Genomic DNA, 19,546 nt, shown 5'->3' on the forward strand with positions numbered 1-19,546 from the left:
AGGAATGTTTGCCTTTTTCTAATGGAGCATGTTTGTAATAGTTGCTCTAAAACTCTTCGATAATTTTAACATCTGTGTCACATCAGGCATCTGTTTGTCTTTTCTCTTGAGAATTTGTTACATTTTCTTGTTTTATTGTATATCCTGGTTCTTTGTATGTCCTGGTTCCTTATAAGTTGAGCAATTTTGGATTACATCCTGGACATTTTTCTTATGTTGTGTAGACTCAGGGTTCAGTTATAATCTGGAGGGTTTTTTTTTTTTTGGTATTAGTAGGCAATCAATCCAGTTAGACCACAGGTTCTTTCTCACTTTCTGTAGGTAGTGGTTCCAATATCAGTTCAGTTTTCAAAGCCGTTTCTGTACTACTTTGGATCTGGTCCACGTACTCACCACTCAGGAGACTGGACTGTAGTTCAAATAGCAGTTTAGTTTTTAAAGGGTTTGCTTTGCTACTTTGTATTTGTTCCATGCTTGGTCAGCTCCCATGAGCCTAACTTTCATATGCGGAATTAGAGGAACACTTTCTCCTGGTCTGTCCAGGATTCCCTCTATGCTCTCTGGGTAGCAGAAGCCCCTTTTCCTGGTTTCTGTCTACAGAAAGATGAGGTTTCTATTGAAGTTTTAGCCATCCACCCAACTCTATCATGCATCTCTGTGACTGTCTGGATCTTGAGGCAAACCTGAAAAAGAAAAATAGGAAAAAAGAAACCCTGGAAACCCACTTTTGTGGGTGTTTCTCCAAGTTTTGACTCCCCTCTATAATCTGTCTGCTTTTGTTTAATTTTCAGAGCCCTCAGGTAATACTTTTTATATTTTATACAGGATTTTTAACTGTAATCAGCAGGAGAGAGAGGCTGAAGTAGGCTTACTCTGCCACACTGGAAGTGGAGTCTCATCTTCAGTTTTTAGAGACATTTTTGCTGAATATAGAATTTTTCCTTCAATACTTAAAAAAATGTCATTTTGTTGTTTTCTGGCTTGCATAATTCCTGATGAGAAGTCTACTGTCATTCTTAGCTTCATTTCTCTGTATATATCTTTTTTCTCTGCATGCTTTTAACATTTTCTCTTTATTGCTGATTTTCAGTAGTTTATCATGTGCCTTAACATGGTTTTCTTTATTTTTCCTGGAGTCTCTTGAGCTTCTTGGATCAGTGGATTTCTGGTTTTCATCAAATGTGGAAAAGTTTTGGCTGTTAATTTCTTCAGATATTTTTCTGTCCCCTCTCTTCTTTTCTTGTTTTGGAACTTCAATTATATATACGTTAGACCTCTTGACAGTGTCCCATAGGTCACTAAAACTCTGTGGGTATTTTTTCCTTTCTTTCCATTTTTTTTTTTGGTCTTTTCTCTCTCTTTCATTTTATTTTATGTATTTATACTATTTATTTTTGGCTGCACTGGGTCTTCATTGAGTCTTCGCACGGGCTTTCTCTAGTTGCAGTGAGTGGGGGCTACTCTTCGTCGCGGTGCGCAGGCTTCTCATTGTGGTGGCTTCTCTTGTTGCAGGACACTGGCTCTAGGCACATGGGCTTCAGTAGTTGTGGCGCACGGACTCAGTAGTTGTGGCTCGTGGGCTTAGTTGCTCTGCAGCATGTGGGATCTTCCTGGACCAGGGGTTGAATCTGTGTCCTCTCACTATTGTGGCCTCTCCCATTGCGGAGCACAGGCTCCGGACGCGCAGGCCCAGTGGCCATGGCTCACGGGCCTAGCTGCTCCACGGCTTGTGGGATCTTCCCGGACCGGGGCACGAGCCCGTGTCCCCTGCATCAGCAGGCGGACTCTCAACCACTGCGCCACCAGGGAAGCCCGGCAGGTGTATTCTTAACCACTGTGCCACCAGGGAAGTCCCTGTCTTTCATTTTAGATAGTTTCTATTCCTCAGTCTTCAAATTCACTGATCTTTTCTTCTGTGTTTTTTCTAATGTGCTGTTAATCTCATTAATCTCAATTCATTTCATCCTAGTGTATTTTTTTGTTTCATAAAGCATTTTCTTCCCTAGAAGTTCTATTTAGACTTCTTTCTTTAATATGTTCATTTCTTTCCTCATCATGTTTATATTTTCCTCAGTCTTCCTGAGCATATGGAGCATATTTACAATAGCTGTTCTAATGTCCTTTTCTGCTAATTCCATTATCTCTCTTCATGTCTAGATCTGTTTCTATTGACTGATTTTTCTCCTGCTTATGGGTCATATTTTTTTCTGCTTCTTTGAATGCTGGTAATTTTTAAATTGGATTTATAACATTGTAATGTTAATGTTGTAAGTGCTTGATTTTCTTACGTTTTTTTATATAATGTTGGACTTTGTTCTGGGATGCAGTTATGTTGTGTGGAATCAGTCTCATCCTTTTAGGGTTTGCTTTTAAGGGTTGTTAGGGCAGGTTGAGAGCAACTTTTATTATGGACTAATTTGGCCCCATTACTAATGCAGTACCCATCTGCAGACTCTACCTGATAACCCATGTATTAGTAGGTTTTTCCACTCTTGCTGGTAGAAATGCAAATTATTTTATTTGTGGAGCCTTCTATGAGCGCCACAATTTCTTCTCTTTTCCAGTGGTTCTTCACCGCCAGCTTTGGGTAGTTTCCTCTTCCCTGTGTGAAGATCGGTGCTCAGCAAAAGATGGAAGAGGACCCCTCTACAAACTTCCATAGTTCCCTGTCAAACTCCCTCCTCTACAGTACTCTACCCCACAAATTCTAGGTGCCTTGGCCTGCCCAGTTGCTTATCTCTATGTCTTTGGCTTGGCACGACTTCTGGATTCTGTTTAAGTTCCTCCTCCCTGCCCTGTAGGCTAGAAACTTTTTCACATAGTAAGCTGGGGTAATTGTAGGGTTCACCTTGTTTGTTTTCCTTCTTCAGGGATCACAGTTCTATATACTTGTTGTCCAGTGTCTGAAAACTCTTGTTTCATATATTTTGTTCAGTTTTCTATTGTTTGAGGTAGGAAGGTTAATTATGTCTTGATATTCTATCATGGCTAGAAGAGGAAGGCTCACTGAGACTTTTTTGATAAAGGCACACATTTAATATTCCTATGGCATTAATTTATTGCAGTGATATCCACTGAATAGGAAGAACCTTGACACAAGCTGCCCTGAACCATAAATGATACCATATTTTGAGCTGTTTTTTTCATTAAAAAAAAAAAAAGATAATTAGAAAAGAAAAAGCAAGGTAAAAAACATTTTTACAATCTCTCCTTTCTAGTATGACCACTGTTTTCATAGTTGTATATTAGTCTACTTGTATGCATAGTTTTACACAGTTGTAATTATGTTTTCCTATTTCGTGTTTTTTTAAACCGTCAGAACATTTTCCTATTTTTTTGTAGTTTTCTTAGGTCTCTTTCTCTCTCTCCCTCTCTCTCTCATTTTTTGCATAGTATGGATGTAGTTTATTTAACCATTCCTTCTTTTCATGGAAATTACAGTTTCCAGTTTTTGCTATTACTTAACTCTCTTTCTTTAATGGCCACATGGTATGCTATTTTTGTGTACCATAATTTACTACATAAATGATAACCTTAGCTTGAGGCATTTAGGGCATTTTGAGATAATTTTGTGTTTAAATTTGGTAACTTAGAAAAGAATGTAAAAGCCTATGGCATTTCCAAGGGAAATGCAGTGATGAGGTCTGGGTGCTTGTTCACTAAGAACAGAAGTGACAGGATGTTAACAGAGAAATAATACATGGACAGAGTTAAATACCTCTCTGAGGTAAGGAGAGTAAAATTCAGCTCAATTCCGTAAGTGTTAGGTCCTCACCATCAGAGAATTTATGATTTAGTGGAGGGTCTAGTGAAAAACAGATGCATCTAAACAGTTTTTGCAATTGAGTTGAAAAAAATACATCTGACCTGCTTGAAACAATTTTGTTCATTACACAAATAAATTTGCACAAACATTAGGTGAAACCTGAGTTCAGACTGTAGAGCTCTAACTTGAAACTATACCAAGTTCCCCTTCACTAAATCTTGTAAATTAGAAAAGCAGCTCTCTGATAATGTTTTATTAAGGCTTCCATCTTCTCTTTCATGAAATTGCATGAATTTATAAAAATGAAGTATTGCTAGAATAGATGCAGAGCAGCCAGATGAACTTTCTTTCCCTATTACAGTTATAGGCCCTCCCTCTAGTAAAGCTACTGCTACTACTCTTCTTGCTAGAAGAATACTGGTCAGGAGTAGGTAGTGATGGCACTCAGGTGTAAAGTTCCTATGCAGATTGATTACACATTTCTTAATGTTACTTAGGCTGTGACTTCCAACCTTTGAGAAAGTCTCAGGTACATTCTTTTATTTGTTTGGGAGACAAGTCTATTTAAATTCATAATAGCTAATACTTATATAACATTTACTATGTGCCATGCACTGATCTAAGGCTTTATATGTAACTTATTTGATTTTCATGATTATCCTTTCATGTAAGTATTGGTATTATTCTCTAGTAAGTGGCAGGGGCTAGACTGGGACTCCGACAGTTGGCTTCAGAGTTCACACTCTTAACCATTCACTGTGTAAGTACAGGCTGTAGAACCATTCCCTCTAGGTTTAAATTCTAGCTCCATTACCTACAACTCTGTGAATGAACTCGATCAATTAATTATTTGTCTCCTCTGAGTCTCATATGTATGCTGTATTGCATATAACCTTTGTCCAATTTCTGGCACATAGTAAACTCGCTACATGTTTAGCTCATATTAGTTATTCACTCGTTAAAAACATATGCGTGGAGTGCCCACCATATGCTTGCTCTTTCAAGGAGCACTTGTGTTGGTTTGTCTCTTTTCCAAAATAGTGTAGGTACTGTATAGTGTGACCATGAAGCTCATAGCTGATAGAGGATATGATGATCTGTATTTCCATCATTCCTTCTCCTGTGAGTAAGGGTGGAAAAGAGACTTTGGTCAGAGAAGGGAAGAATATTCCTGTTGATTCATGTTGCAGGTCACACAGTTAAGTCAGAGGAGCTAAAACAGGTTACTCCTTGATTGAAACATGACCATCTTCTATCTTGCAAGCTTATTTGTCCTGTTTGACCCAGCTTAGACCTTCAGGAGAAAGACATACTGTATGTGGAGCAGGAGGGGGCACTTGCTCAGCTGGCCAGTTCCACTAAATCAGCCCCAGCCATTAGGGAAATGATAAATGTGGCAATCAGGTGACCCATCACACCCCAGTGTAGATTTTAAATGAATGCAAAAACTAGCAGGGAGTGGAGAGAGGGGAGCCCAAGGCAGAGGAGGAGTAGAATATTTTGATAGAAAGTGAAAAAAAGAGGAAAAAGTTTGCAGTAAAGATAGTTGAGAATAAGCCCTTACTTTTTTCCCTAGATGAAGATGTCTTAAATAGAAGATTGGCCCAGGCTCCGTTTGGTTATTCTAATAGTGATATTCTGTGATGTGTCTTCATTCCTCATATTTGTGTTTTATACCAGGGGTCTAACACATCTTTGTTCTTTCCTTTTTTACAGTCCTGAGGCTTTCTACCAATGCAGGCCAGTGGAAAGAAGCAGCTAGCAAGGTGACCCACGCGTTGGTTAATATCAGGTGAGGAATGAGGATTTATCTCTTTCAGAGTTCCTTGGCTCATCCTGAGGTTTATTGTACCTTTCTAAGTGGAGTGTGTTGAACAGCACCACTATTTTAAGCCCTGATGTCTGTAGGAGTGGAAGAAATTGTCGTATTTGATCAAGAAAAGCAGGAATGCATGTGACTTTCATTTTGTCATATTGAAATAACTCACAGTGTTTGCTCTTCTCTGAATTTTCTTACCAAGAGATGGTTGCAAGCCCGTTTCAGCATCTTTGTTGCCAAAGTGTTTTCTGTGTATAGGTCATCTGAAAGCTGTTCTGTGGCAATTTTTTCTGTCATTCTCCAAGAGTTGAATGAATGACTCATGGGGATCTGGAACTTTGACGTTTTGCTTTACGTGGCTATTTCTGTTTGTGGTAAACAGAGCCAAATGGAGCTCATGGGGCTAAGTCATTTCAGGTTTCTTATGAAACAGCAAGGCAATTATAGAGTGCTGTCTGTATTGGATAAAATTGAGTCAGACATGGAGTTGGTTTAGGGTTTTGAGGAAGTAGCACACACTCACAGGAGTGAGCTGTTTGTAAATGGAGAGAATGTGCCTTCAGTATTATGAAACCTAAAGCTGACTTTTCTTACATGCCTTGCTCCCTTTGTGCCTATCATTTTTCATTTTCTCAACAGTTATTATATTGCTCTTGCAAACAATTGAAAAATTAACATTGAGTAGAAGAGGCAAACCCAACAGATGGGGAAACTTGATTTAGCTCCAGATGTAAGCCTTGCCAGACATTTCCAGTAATAGTAATGCACATGTACAACTTGGTATAGATTCTAATTTGTGACAGAGCTGGGATTGTGTTTATTTCTATATCTTTCTTTCCTTGCCCTTTTTTTTTTTTTTTAAGGTAAAATGTCCTGTCCCTGCAGTGATGTACTAGTGTTTGGCAAATCTGGGAACAAGAGAAAGAGTGTGAAATGTGTGTGTTGGGAGGGCTGGGATGAGGGAGCATGGGGGTGAGATGTGCTAACAAGATTGTATTGAAGGTATTGAAGGTTGATCTGCCTTACCTGACGCGAGACATTTTGTAGTAAACACGGTTTTATAAATCTCACAACTAAATACATAACTGCATCGAGCAAATAAGCCAGATACTGTAGTAAGGCCTTATGATAAATGTGATTTTCTGTAGGATTCAGGAATTACAAACTGCTTTCTCCCAAATATCCCTTTGTGACCCAAGGGCAGTATGACAAATGTGAGTGTTTGAAAGAAACACCAGATTCCGGGCTACAGTATGAAGTGCATATGGGTATAGTTTATGTTGTGTTTATTTATTCATGTATTTACTTAGGCTTTCCAGGCAGTTCCTTTCCATCTGGGGCCTGTTTCCTTGATCACAATCCTTTATGCTTTCTTTATCTCCTACTTTGTTGCTTTTCCTTTCAGTGGCTTCTAGCTTGGCTGCTGTCATTCTTCCCAAGGGCCATCAAACAGCTGATTTAAGCTATTGGCCTGTCCTTTTTCTTTTTTCTTTTTTTTTGTCCCTTTTCTGAATAGCCCAGAAACGACTGGCCTGAGCTTTGAGCAGATAACCATGACCTCTTCCTTCTCTTTTTAGGTCTCTATCAGGCCTACCTATACCTCCATTTTCATTCCTCAAACTTCTTTGATGAACTTGCTGCAGCGAGTAATTATATCATCCTCACTGTTGCTAATGAATTAGACTTGGAGTATATGTAAAAAGTATCAAAGATCCAGTCAGTTTTTTCAAGAGGTTACTGGAAAGATGTGTTAGAATATCACTTATCACCCTAAAGCCAGATCAGGGGGAAATACTGGTGATGCTGAGCCTGCAAAAGTTTACTTTTTTCCTTTTTAACATTTATTTTCACTTAATAAGTGCTAAGCTTGTTGCTGCTCTTTCTTAAACTGCTGTCTTCTTCAGTCATCAAACTCTATAGCATGCATTATAAACTTTAAAAAAATATACTTTTTACCAATGAGGAAACTGAGTCTTAAGGATATTTGAATTGCAGAAATCCCACAATTGTTGTGTGGCAAAGCTGAGAATTAATCATAGGTCTTCTAATTCACAAGTCCAGGGCTCTTTCTTTTATATAGTAACGCCTCCTTCTATAGTGTTACATCAAAGGCTACTATGGAGGTAAACAGAAAACTCAGTATGAGGTATTGAAAGGGGCATGGGCATGGAAATTTGAGTTAGAGAAACTGGGTTTTTAATTTTTATCTCTACCACTTAATATGTGATCTTGAGCAAGTTATTTAGCATCTCTGGACCTCTTTCCACCATCTATAAAATGGAGGTCATGATGATATCAATTGTTTTACAGGGAAGTGGTTGTAAGAATTACATATAATGTAACGTATATTAAAGTATTTAGTAAACTATAAAATACTGGTCATTTCATTTAGCGTAATGTCTGTACAGTCCATCCCTGTTGTAGCATGTGTCAGAATTTCCTTCCTTTTTAGGCTGAGTAATATTACTGTTTATTTATTTATTCATTCATTCATTCATTCATTTATGGCTGCATTGGGTCTTTGTTGCTGCGCATGGGCTTTCTCTAGTTGCGGCGAGCGGGGGCTACTCTGTTGCGGCGCGTGGTCTTTTCATTGTGGTGGCTTCTCTTGTTGTGGAGCACGGGCTCTAGGCACGCCGGCTTCAGTAGTTGTGGCACACGGGCTCAGTAGTTGTGGCTTGTGGGCTCTAGAGCGCAGGCTCAGTAGTTGTGGCGCACGGGCTTAGTTGCTCCGCGGCATGTGGGATCTTCCCGGACCAGGGCTCGAACCCGTGTCTCCTGCATTGGCAGGTGGATTCTTAACCACTGTGCCACCAGGGAAGCCCTAATATTCCATTTTATGTATATGCCACATTTTGTTTATCCATTCATCACTGATGAAACCCCAAGTGGATTGCTTCCACCTTTTGGTTGTTGTGGTTTTGGTTATTTGTACATGGGTGTACAAATATCTGTTCAGTTCCTGCTTTCACTTCTTTTGCGAATATACGCAGAAGTGGAATTGATAGATTGTATGGTAATCTTATATTTAATATTTTGAGGAAATGCCATACCATTTTTCTGGTTTAGCATTCTGAGCCTTCCTTAGAATGTTTCCTAAGTATGTCTTCATTTGTCCCTTCTCTAAATGTTAAAATGTTACCCGTAAAAGATGTTTTGCTTTTCTTTGTAGGTAGGCTGTGTTGCTTTGAATAAGGGTGTTCCAAGGAGTATTCTTTTCTCCGAGTTAGTATTCTCTTAGCTGAGGGCAAATAAGTGGTATGACTAAGAAGTCAGCATTCCACTGAGCCAATGGTAATGAGTGCTGCCTTATGCTCCTTAGCTTTGCTTCTTAAGAGCCTTGTGTTGTACATCCATGACACTGTTAACTTTGGGTGGTTTAGAAAACAAGAGACTGTCAGAAAATTGGACCTGTGGGTCTCCCAGGGATACTATGGGATATTTAACTTCTGGCCACCAAATTGATTATCAACGACAGAGTGTATAAAGGCTTAGTAGTAAAGTTGTGATGGTATGCAACATTTACTTATGTTGTTTGTAAAGGTTGTATTGATCCCACACCTGGAAAGGATTTCTTTCCGTCTTTTGTTGATCCTACACCTGGAAAGGATTTTCTTTTTTCTTTTCTTCCTTCCTTCCTTCCTTTCTTCCTTTCCTCCCTCCCTCCCTTCCTTCCTTCTTTCTTTCTCTTTCTCCCTTCCTTCCTAACTCCCTTCCTCCCTCCCTTCCTTCCTTCCTTCCTTCCTTCCTTCCTTCCTTCCTTCCTTCCTTCCTTTCCTCCCTCCCTCCCTCCCTTCCTTCCTTCTTTCTTTCTCTTTCTCCCTTCCTTCCTAACTCCCTCCCTCCCTTCCGTCCTTCCTTCCTTCCTTTTAAATTTGGCTGCACTTCACGGCATGCGGAACTTCCCCAACCAGGGATCAAACCCCTTCAGTGGAAGTGCAGAATCTTAACCACTGGACCACCAGGGAAACCCCCTGGAAAAGATTTCTAAGGCAGAGTGAACAAACTCTTAGCCACCTCTCCTGTAGTATGTATGTTCTTTGATAATCACGGCAAGGGATTGGGTTGCGTGTGAAATTTTCAGATACCTAACAGCTGGGAGGGCCTCGGAGACTGGTTTGCCAGTGATGACAGCTACAAGTTATGTCTTTGGGATCTTCTGGAACGCAGTGCATGCAATGGCAACCCTAACAGTATCTCACCAACAGTGAAAAGCAGCAGAAAGCCTGCAGACCTTTCTTTTTTTTGGAGTTTAGATTGTGACAGTGAAAATTAAAAGTACTTCTACTTGCTTGGAGGCCTAAATTTGCTCAAGTGTCAGTGTTTGCTTTTTACTTGTCTTTAGTGGCTTAGTCATGCTAGTTCTTTAACTGTCAAAGTTATTTGTGTTTAAACAATTTGTCTCTCTCTTCCTGCTTGATCCTTCAGAGAGATTCTTAAAATGCAGCTGCTTAGAAACTGCTATTTTTACTGAAACACCTGATGTCATTAACATACAGGGCCCTATGTTTGTTCCTCCCTATCAGAGCATTGTTCCATTGCTTTGCCACAAGAAAAATAAAATAGTATTGCTCCACCTTTAAAATTCCACTTGGTATAATTGTTACTTCAGCTGCCTTCACATATCTACTGATCCCCAAAGGAAAAATACCCTGAGGGGCTATGTGCAGGGCTGGAAGGAAAACATTTAGAAGTTTTGCTAGGAGACTTCTATGCTAAGTATTTCCTGTCACCACTTAGCAGGCTACCCCAGTGAGGTCCTGTACTTTAGGGAAGATGTCTGCTGACTATTAACCTAATTAGTCAAAAGAGAAAAAAAAATGTTAGACTAAAATCTGACCTTCATCTAACCAAAGAACTTTCAAGGTAAGTAATTTGAAGCCCTTAATGAATCTCTTCACGTTAACATCTTATTGCTTTTCACTTAATGAGCATTTTATTAGCACCAAGTTCACAATCCTGTTCTGTTGTTGCTCACAGAAATAGTGGCTGAATGACTGCAAATAGGTTTTTCTCCTGATCTGTAATTTTCTTAAGGTGGATAAAGTTTGATCTATGATATTACTCTATAGTTAATATATTAATTTTTCCTTTTATTTGGAATGCATTAAGCTAAAGTTTAGTTTGTCTTTGAGAATGACTTTTTAGATACTGCTGGGGTTAGTGACAAGCCTGGGGTTTGGAATGAGAATTTAGTGCATTTCTTTGTAAGTCTCTTAATTGTTCCCCAGTGAGATTGCCTCTTGTCCCCCTGTTTGCTCCACTGGTCTTTTTGTTCCGATGCTGAGGTGTGCTCCTCCCTCCTGCTTATGTGCTTATGTAGCTATTTTCCTTCATCCTAAAAAATACTCCCTCAAAAAAAAAAAAAAAAAAAAGGAATGCTTTAAATGTACACTCTGCTGGGGGCTCTCAGGAACAAGAAAATCTCTCAGCACCCTCTGGATACGGGGGTTCATTGAGAATAACACCCTTTGGAGTGGGCTGTGTATAGAATTCTGACTGTCACGGGGTGGGGGGTACGGAACACCCTCAGGCAGTAATCAAGGCCACTGTTGATGGCCACAGAGTTAGAGTTGGGAAGGGCATAGAAGGTCTCATCCAGGCAAAATCTCCCCAAATCCCTTTGCCCATGCACCTGTTTGGGCTACAAAATTTGCCTCTTAGTCACAGCTCTCTTATCAGAATGGATACTGACGAGTTGAGAGGGGGAGCAGTTTGATGCCAAGCATTTCAGCTGAAAGATGCAACTTCGTCTAGTGAAAAGTAAATATGGACTAAAGTGACTAATGATAGAAGCAGAGGCATTGGGCAGATGGCTCTTGAGTAGCAAGGAGTACACGAACATAATCTTCTAGTCCAGTTGTCTGCTCTAAAGTGGCAGGCAGGCTCAGATTATCCCCGGGGTCAGAATTTATCAGTAATGACCTTTCTTCTGTTAATCAGACCCTGCAGATCTCCCATTACAGAGAATGAAAAGCATTATGCAGATTAAAACAAAGCACCAAAATGAGGCTGCTATAATATCATTTCCCCAATGCCTGGGAACATTACATATTATTCTAATAGTTGCTGTTCCCTAATCTCTTAAGACTACAGCTAGAAATGAAAAACCAAACACTGAATCCCATGTGGTTAATCATCTCTTTTGCCCGAACTTGGTTTATGCTGCAAAGTGAGGTTTTGCATTAGGTTGTATCTAAGCTTGTGAACTGCAGTGCAGTAAAGAAGTCTTGGTTTAGGAGATTCAGATATTTATAATGAAATATTAAGATTTTTTTTGTTGGGGCTGCTGTGACTTTAGCATATAAAACCCCTCCTTACCTCAACCTGAAATTCCCTTGGGGTCTTTCTCCATTTTGCTTTTTAAAAAAATTGTGGGAAAATATATGTAACATAAAATTTACCATTTTAACCATTTTTAAAGTCTACAGTTCTGTGGCATTAAGTACATTCACATTGTTGTGCAACCACCTTCATCACCGCCAACCATCTCCAGAACTTCTTTATCTTCCCCAACTGAAACTCTGTACTCATTAAACAGTAATTCCTCATTCCCTCCTCTTCCCAACCCCTGGAAATCACCATTCTACTTTCTGTGTCTACTCTAGGAACTTCATATGAGAGGAATTATACACTATTTGTCCTTTTGTGACTGGGTTTTTTACTTGGCCTAACATCCACAAGGTTCTTCCATGTCATGGCATGTATCAGAATTTCCTTCCTTTTTTTAAAGACCAAATTCAGTCTTCCGTCATATATATATACTACATTTTCTTTATCCATCTATGGACACTTGCATCCTCCACCTTTTGACTACTATGAATAATGCTGCTGTGAACATGGGTGTAGAAATATTTGAGAACCTGCTTTCACTTCTTTAGGGTATATACTCAGAAGTAGGATTGCTGGATCATATAGTAATTCTATTTTTCATATTTTGAGGAATCATTATACCTTTTTCCACAGCAGCCACACCATTTTACATTCCCATCAGTGATACACAAAGGTTCGAATTTCTCCATAGCCTCGCCAGCATTTGTTATTTTCCATTTCTTCTCAATCATAACCGTCCCTGTGGGTGTGAAGTATATCTCATTGTGATTTTTGATTTTCATTCCCCTGCTAACTAGTGGTTTTGAGTATCTTTTCATGTGCTTATTGGCCATTTGGTATCTTCCTTGGAGAAGTGTCTATTCAAGTCCTTTGAGGATTTTTAAATTGGGTTGTGTTGTTGTTGAGTTTTAGTAATTCTTTATGTATTCTGGATATCAATCTCTTATCAGATATATGGTTTGCCAATATTTTCTCCCTTTCCATGGGTTGCCTTTTCATTCTGTTGATAGTGTCCTTTGATGCACAAAACTTTTTAATTTTGATGAAGTCCAGCTTACCTATTTTTTTCTTTTGCTGTCTGTGTTTTTGTTGTCATATCCAAGAAATCGTTGCCAGGGCAAGTCATGAAGCTTTTCCCCTGTGTTGCTCGAAGAGTTTTATAGTTTTAGCTTTTACATTTAGGTCTTTGATCCATTTTGAGTGAAGTTTTTTACATGGTGTACGCTAAGAGTCCAACTTCATTTTTTTGCATATGGATATCCAGTTTTCCCAGCACCCACTTTGTTCTTTTTGAGATAACCATGACTCTGAATTCTTAATTTGAATCAGGCTGAATTTGGAACTTAACTGATAAGGTATAGAAATGGAGACTCCACGTTTTTTTCTGCATCTCTTCATTCCTTTTGGTTTTTAGGTTTGCTCATTCTTCTGCTTGTTTAAGAGCAGGGACTCTAGAGTTAGGTTGTCTGAGTTTAAGTCTGAGCTCTACTGCTTACTTTGAGTAAGTTATTTAACTACTTTTTGCTTGAGTTTCCTCAAGTGAGGATAATAATGGAACCTGTGTCATTGTTGAGATGATTAAATGACAATATATGAAAAGCACTTAGAATAGTGCCTGGCACATAGTCAATGCTATGTAAATGTTCATTATTATTATCTTTTTTAAAAAATTGCCATCCTGAATGTGCATAGCTGGGAGTCTTACCAGCCTCGGTTCTGATGATCTGCACAGAACCTCATTCTAGACAAGCGAGTACCTAACATATTCAAATTTGCTCAGTTCCTTTGGCCCCACCTCATGTGGACTTAAAAGGGACCAGAGATCAAAATGATATTATTACAGGCTGACATTAGGGGAACACTGAAACTTAGGCTGTTAGTCTGCGTCTTGGCATCATTGATGGGAAAATAGTTTGAATGGAGAGTTCATGTTTTCCATCACTTCTAGCCCTTTGAGATGTTTGATCATGAAACTTTGGCTTTATTATTTTCAGGTGAGCAGTCTGCCATCTTGTTATAATTGTAGTAAAAGAGAATGTCCTCAAAATGAATATGAGGGGATTTCCCTGGTGGTCCATTGGTTAAGACTCTGAGCTTCCACTGCAGGGGGCACTGGTTCAATCCCTGGTCGGGGAACTAAGATCCCAAAAGCCATGAAAATGGAAAAAAAAAAAAAAAGAATATGAAAGGAAACTAACCAATGTGTTCTTATCTCTGGTTAGAGAGATTATAGGTGTTTTAAAATTTTCTTTCTAATACTTTATTATGTGGTTTGTTTTTTTTGGTAGATGCTCTTTATTAGGCTAAGGAAGTTCCCTTCTATTTCTGGTTTCTTGCCTTTTTTTTTTTTTTTAACATTGAAAGGGTGTTGGGTTTTGTCAACTACTTTTTCTGCATCTATTGAGTCGATCATGTGGTTTTCGCTTATTCTATTGATATGGTTATATTACATTAATTGAGTTTCAGGTGTTCAACCAACCAATCTTGCATTCCTAGGATAAATCTCACTTAGTTATGGTTTATAATTCTTTTTATATGTTGCTAGACTCAGATTGCTAATATTTTGCTGAAGAATTTTTGTGTCCATATTCATAAGAGATATTTCTCTGTAGTTATCTTGTGATGTCTTTGGGTTTTTTATTTGGGGGGGGAAGGAAACTTTATTCACGCATGCACAAAGGTTGTGATATTAACCGAAGATGATGGTGAAACTTTCTCAGCATGCTCGCTCTGGCCGATGCCAGCCTGCGGTGAACCTTGGAACCTTGGAAGCTAATTCCGGTGCCTGGAACCGTCCCCACGTGGGCCAGGAGGTGCATTGGTGAGGGAGGAATCTGTCCCCTCCCCAGCAGTCTTACCTCACCCAGGGATGTTCAGAAAAAAGTGTTGCTGGGTCCCTGGTCTGTGATCCGTGGTCTGTGGCCCGGAGCGGAGAAATGCACACCAGGAGGATCAGGTCTGGCAATGAGTCCCCACCGCCCAGCAATCCCTATGCACCCACTCACTCAACTGCCAGTTATCGGGTGATGTCTTTGGTTTTGATATCAGGGTAATGCTGGCCTCACAGAATGAGTTGGGGAAGTGGTCCCTTCTCTTTTGTTTTTTTGGAAGACTTTGTGAAAGATCAGTATTAATTCTTCTTTAAATCTTTGGTACAGTTAATCAGTGAAGCCACCAGGGCCTGGGCTTTTTTTCACAGGTAGTTTTTTTGAGATTGTAATTCATTCTCTTTGTTTCTTATAGGTCTGTTCAGATTGTCTGTTTCTTCTTGAGTCAGTTTTGGTAATTTGTGTCTTCCTAGGAATTTGTCCATTTTGTCTAAGTTGTCTAGTTTATTGGCATACAGTTGTTCATAGTGTTACTTTTTTTATTCTGTAAGGTCAGTAGTAATGTTCTCTCCTTTATATCTAATTCTAGTAATCTGAATTTCCTCTTTTTTCTTTGTTAGTCTAGCTAAAAATTTGTCAATTTTGTTGATCTTTTCAAAGAATCACCTTTTGGTTTCATCGATTTTTCTCTTTTTTCTTTTTTCTATTTCATTATTTCCACTCTTGTTTTAAATTTTCTTCCTTCTGCTTGCATTAGGCTTAGTTTGCTCTTCCATAAAACAAACCTCAATAAGTTTTAAATGATAGAAATAATACAAGGTATATTCTCTGACCACAGTAGAATGAAATTAGAAATCAACAATAGAAAGAAATTTGGTCGGAGAACATATGCTGTATAATTTTCTCCTAGGAGTCATACTCCATAGACAGTCCCTTATCTGAGCCAATAAAAACAGGCCACTATCAGCAGCTCCTACCTTGCTTGGGAGAAAATTAGATGTAAAAGATACGGCACAGGACAAGAATTTCTTCCACAAACCAACACTGACTCCAGACATAAAATGACGCACCTAAGAACTCTTTTGTGCACAGTATCAAAGTACTGTGTCCTCTCAGAAATTATATACCTCCAAAACAACTGTTCACCAATTAGTCCTATTACTTTTGTACCTGTACTCTTAGTTATAAAGCTCAACATGTAGGCAGTAAAAGCCAGTAAGCTCTGATTGCTCACATTTTGAGTATAGAAAAAGAAATAGCTGTGGGCTATTAGTTCACCAAACAATACAGCAGGTTCTAGAATGCTGTGTCTAATATCTACATGTGAGAAAATCTCTCACAAAGGAAATGTGTATGTATCTAAACTCTAAATACAGACTTTTCCCCCACTATCACCTAGTCCTAGCTCCAGATATGAAAAAGTAGACAAAATTAGGGTCCTGTTTCTAATGCATCCTTTCTCAGGAAATATGTGAAATTCTTCCTTTATTCAACTTTGAGCCCAGCCCTCTGTCCTGAATCCAGCTACTGGAATATGAAATAGAAGGAGCTCCTCGGTGGGTTCCAGGTGCACGCTCTGAGAGTATCAGTTAAGGCCTTCTAGGTGTGGGGGCCTCACCCTTTGTAAAGGCTAGTGTTTCATAGGAATGTGACAGCCAGCTTGAGGAACCTCTTAATTGTGAGTTAGTTGGGAGAGATCTTATATGTATCTGATGACCTTATTTTGTTTATGTTTGTTTGTTTGTTTTTGTTTTTTAATGCCAACTCTGTTTTATTTATTTTATTTTTTAATTAATTTTTATTGGAGTATGGTTGCTTTACAGTGTTGTATTAGCCTCCACTGAACAACAGAATGAATCAGCCATGCACATACAGATATCCCCTCCCTTTTGGATTTCCCTCCCATTTAGGTTACCACAGTGCATTAGGTCGAGTTCCCTGTGCTATACAGTATGTTCGCATCAGTTGTCTATTTTATATATAGTATCAATAATGTATATGTGTCAATCCCAGTCTCCCAATTCCTCCATCCCCACCCTTTTCCCCCTTGGTATCCATACATTTGTTCTCTATGTCTGTGTCTCTATTTCTGCTTTGCAAATAAGATCTGATGACCTTATTTTGAATGTTGTTTTGGCAAATGCTTAGACAGTCTTTTTGCTTGTTAATTACACTGATATTTTTCTCTTTATGAATTATGCCAAGTACTTACTTGAGCCTTTTGGAGATGGCTTTGAGGGACTGCCTTTGTGACTGAGCCAGTGATAATGGAGTAGCTGCTTTCTGGTGACTAAGGTCATTGAGAGTACAGGGTCTTGAGGTAAGTTGGAAGGGCTTTCTTCTCAGCAGACAGTTGCAGATAAAATTGCTAAGAACGCTGGAGGAGAAATGTATGATTGGCAGTTTGCTCCAGAATGTTCTAGCCCTCGGTCCCAGGTGTGTGAGTGAATGGCCCCCATGTGGCAGGAGAGCAAATTCTCTCCTCTTTCTTTAGGTACATAGTCTTACAACATTCTCTGTTTCGTAAATATGTATGTGCATAGCAAAGACCTTTGGTTTGTACCTGTCCCATTGGTTATTCATTGGATTTCCTACCTATAATTTTATAGGTAAAATGGTGTGGTAAATTAGCTTAGATTTTAAACCTAGCATTAACTTTTTTATGGGTATCTGAGATGAGCCATCTGATGTATATTCTTCATTCTGCTAGTCTTTTAATCAGCAGGACTTACCATATGCTATTTCCAGTTTCTGTAAATAGGCATCAAAAACCTGAGAAGAAACACATTGAGAGAGAGAAAGAGAATGAATGAGAGGAAGTGTGGTGTGTTTGTGTGAGATAGATTTGGGCTTCTTTCTTTAAAAGCCTGTGGTTTTAGGAGCATTTCTTTATTCTTCTCTGTCACTGCTTCCTTATTTTTATAACTCTTTCTAAATACTAGGAGTTGAGAACCAGAGGGGCAGTCGAGGTGACCTAGAATTGCTGCTCTATTTTAGCAGGTCAGGAAGAAAGGTGTTTCCAACTGACTCATTATAAAATGGGGTCATAAGGGTGGGAAGGGGCTAGAGTCTACAGCAGTCCAAAGCCTATCATTCCTGGGCTTTTGCCCTTTCCCAGACAGCTCTCTCCATCCTCTGGCTCTCTGGAGATGGCCTGCTTTTGCCGGCGCAACTGACCCTGGTCCTTCAGGGATGGGCTGCTCCCTAATTATTATTGATTCCAAGGAAAGAAAAAAAAACAAACATTTTGTTTTCACCTGAGAAAAGGTTGTTGCTGTTGTTTTCCAAAAGGAATTCTTGCTAGGAAATGTAGATATTTAATCATGGCTTAGTTCACAAAATGCTGGCTTCTAATTGTAACTTACATAAAGCCTAGCCACAAATGGGATCAGTAGGCATAGTTTAGGTCCCTAATTCCTTTCCCTTTTCCATCCCATATCTAAGATACTTTAAAAAGTAGTCTTTTAAAACTGTGGGCAGTTCATCTTATCCCTTATTTTTCCTTCTTCATTTACCTTTTCCAAAAGTCAGAGTGGAACTCTGTTCATATAACTCAGGTACTCTAACCATGTTGAACTGTAGACTGTTAATCTGCTGATGGGATGAAGAAGCCATTACTATTGGGTAGCAATATATTATCCTATCAGCAAACCCAAACAGGCATCTGTTCAGCAGGTGAAACTTTAGGTTTCTTTGGATTATTGTGAACAAAAAGAGAAGTGTTCTTGGCCATAGGAGCTTAATCATTCTAAATTCTCAGATTATACCAGAATGGTTAAGATTGCATACCTTTCTCTTATCTATTTGACTTTGATCTTGCAGGTTAGCAGTGCTGGGTCACAGAACCTTAAAAGGTGAAAGAATTTAAGAGTCCATCTACCCCAGTCTCCTTCCCAAAGCATAAATCTCATTTGTTGGGGTAATATCCAGCCTCTGCTTGAAGACTTAGTGAAATAGTGCTTAATACTTTAGGCTATAGCTATTCAGTTTTTAAAGTAATTAATTTATTTATTTTAGCTGCCTGGGTCTTAGTTGCGGCACGTGGGGTCTTCATTGCAGCATGTTTTGTTGTGGCATGCAGGATCTTTAGTTGCAGCATGTGGACCCTTAGTTGCAGCATGCGAACTCTTAGTTGCAGCATGCATGTGGGATCTAGTTCCCTGACCAGGGATCTAACCCGGGCGCCCTGCACTGGGAGCATGGAGTCTTACCCACTGGACCACCAGGGAAGTCCCTATTCGGTTTTTTAAATGATGAGAATCTCTTCCTCATGTCGATTCTTCCTTTTTATAACCTGAACCTATTAATAGTTCTACCTTCAGATGCAACACCAAAAAATTTACTCTTTTTAAAAAAATTTACTTATTTATTTATTTTTGGCTGTGCTGGGTCTTCGTTGCTGCACGCGGGCTTTCTCTAGTTGAAGTGAGCCGAACTCTTTGTTGCGGTGCGCAGGCTTCTCATTGCATGGGCTTCTCTTGTTGCAGAGCATGGGCTCTAGGCACGCAGGCTTCAGTAGTTGTGGCACGTGGGCTCAGTAGTTGTGGCTCGCGGTCTCTAGAGCACAGGCTCAGTAGTTGTGGCGCACAGGCTCAGTAGTTGTGGCTCACGGGCTTAGTTACTCCACGGCATGTGGGATCTTCGCGGACCAGGGATCGAACCCATGTCCCCTGCATTGGCAAGCTTATTCATAATGACTGAGCCACCAGGGAAGTCCCTTTACTCTGTCTTCTATGTTGACTTCTTCAGAGGGCTAACATTTATACTACTGCCCTTCTGTAGGCAAAACATCCCTCAATT

General features: G+C 39.4%; 1 protein-coding gene across 1 annotated transcript in view; it reads left to right on the forward strand.

Moving 5' to 3' along the window:
* ARMH3 (armadillo like helical domain containing 3) overlaps positions 1 to 19,546 on the forward strand; it is a 166,894-nt gene that overhangs the window by 87,997 nt on the left and 59,351 nt on the right. The window contains exon 23 of the mRNA XM_082854900.1: positions 5,483 to 5,558. Coding sequence (XP_082711026.1) covers positions 5,483 to 5,558 — 76 coding nt within the window. The remainder of the gene's footprint in view (positions 1 to 5,482; positions 5,559 to 19,546) is intronic.

Source organism: Leucopleurus acutus, assembly GCF_964270905.1.
Source record: "Leucopleurus acutus genome assembly, chromosome: 14".
Taxonomy (NCBI): domain Eukaryota; kingdom Metazoa; phylum Chordata; class Mammalia; order Artiodactyla; family Delphinidae; genus Leucopleurus; species Leucopleurus acutus.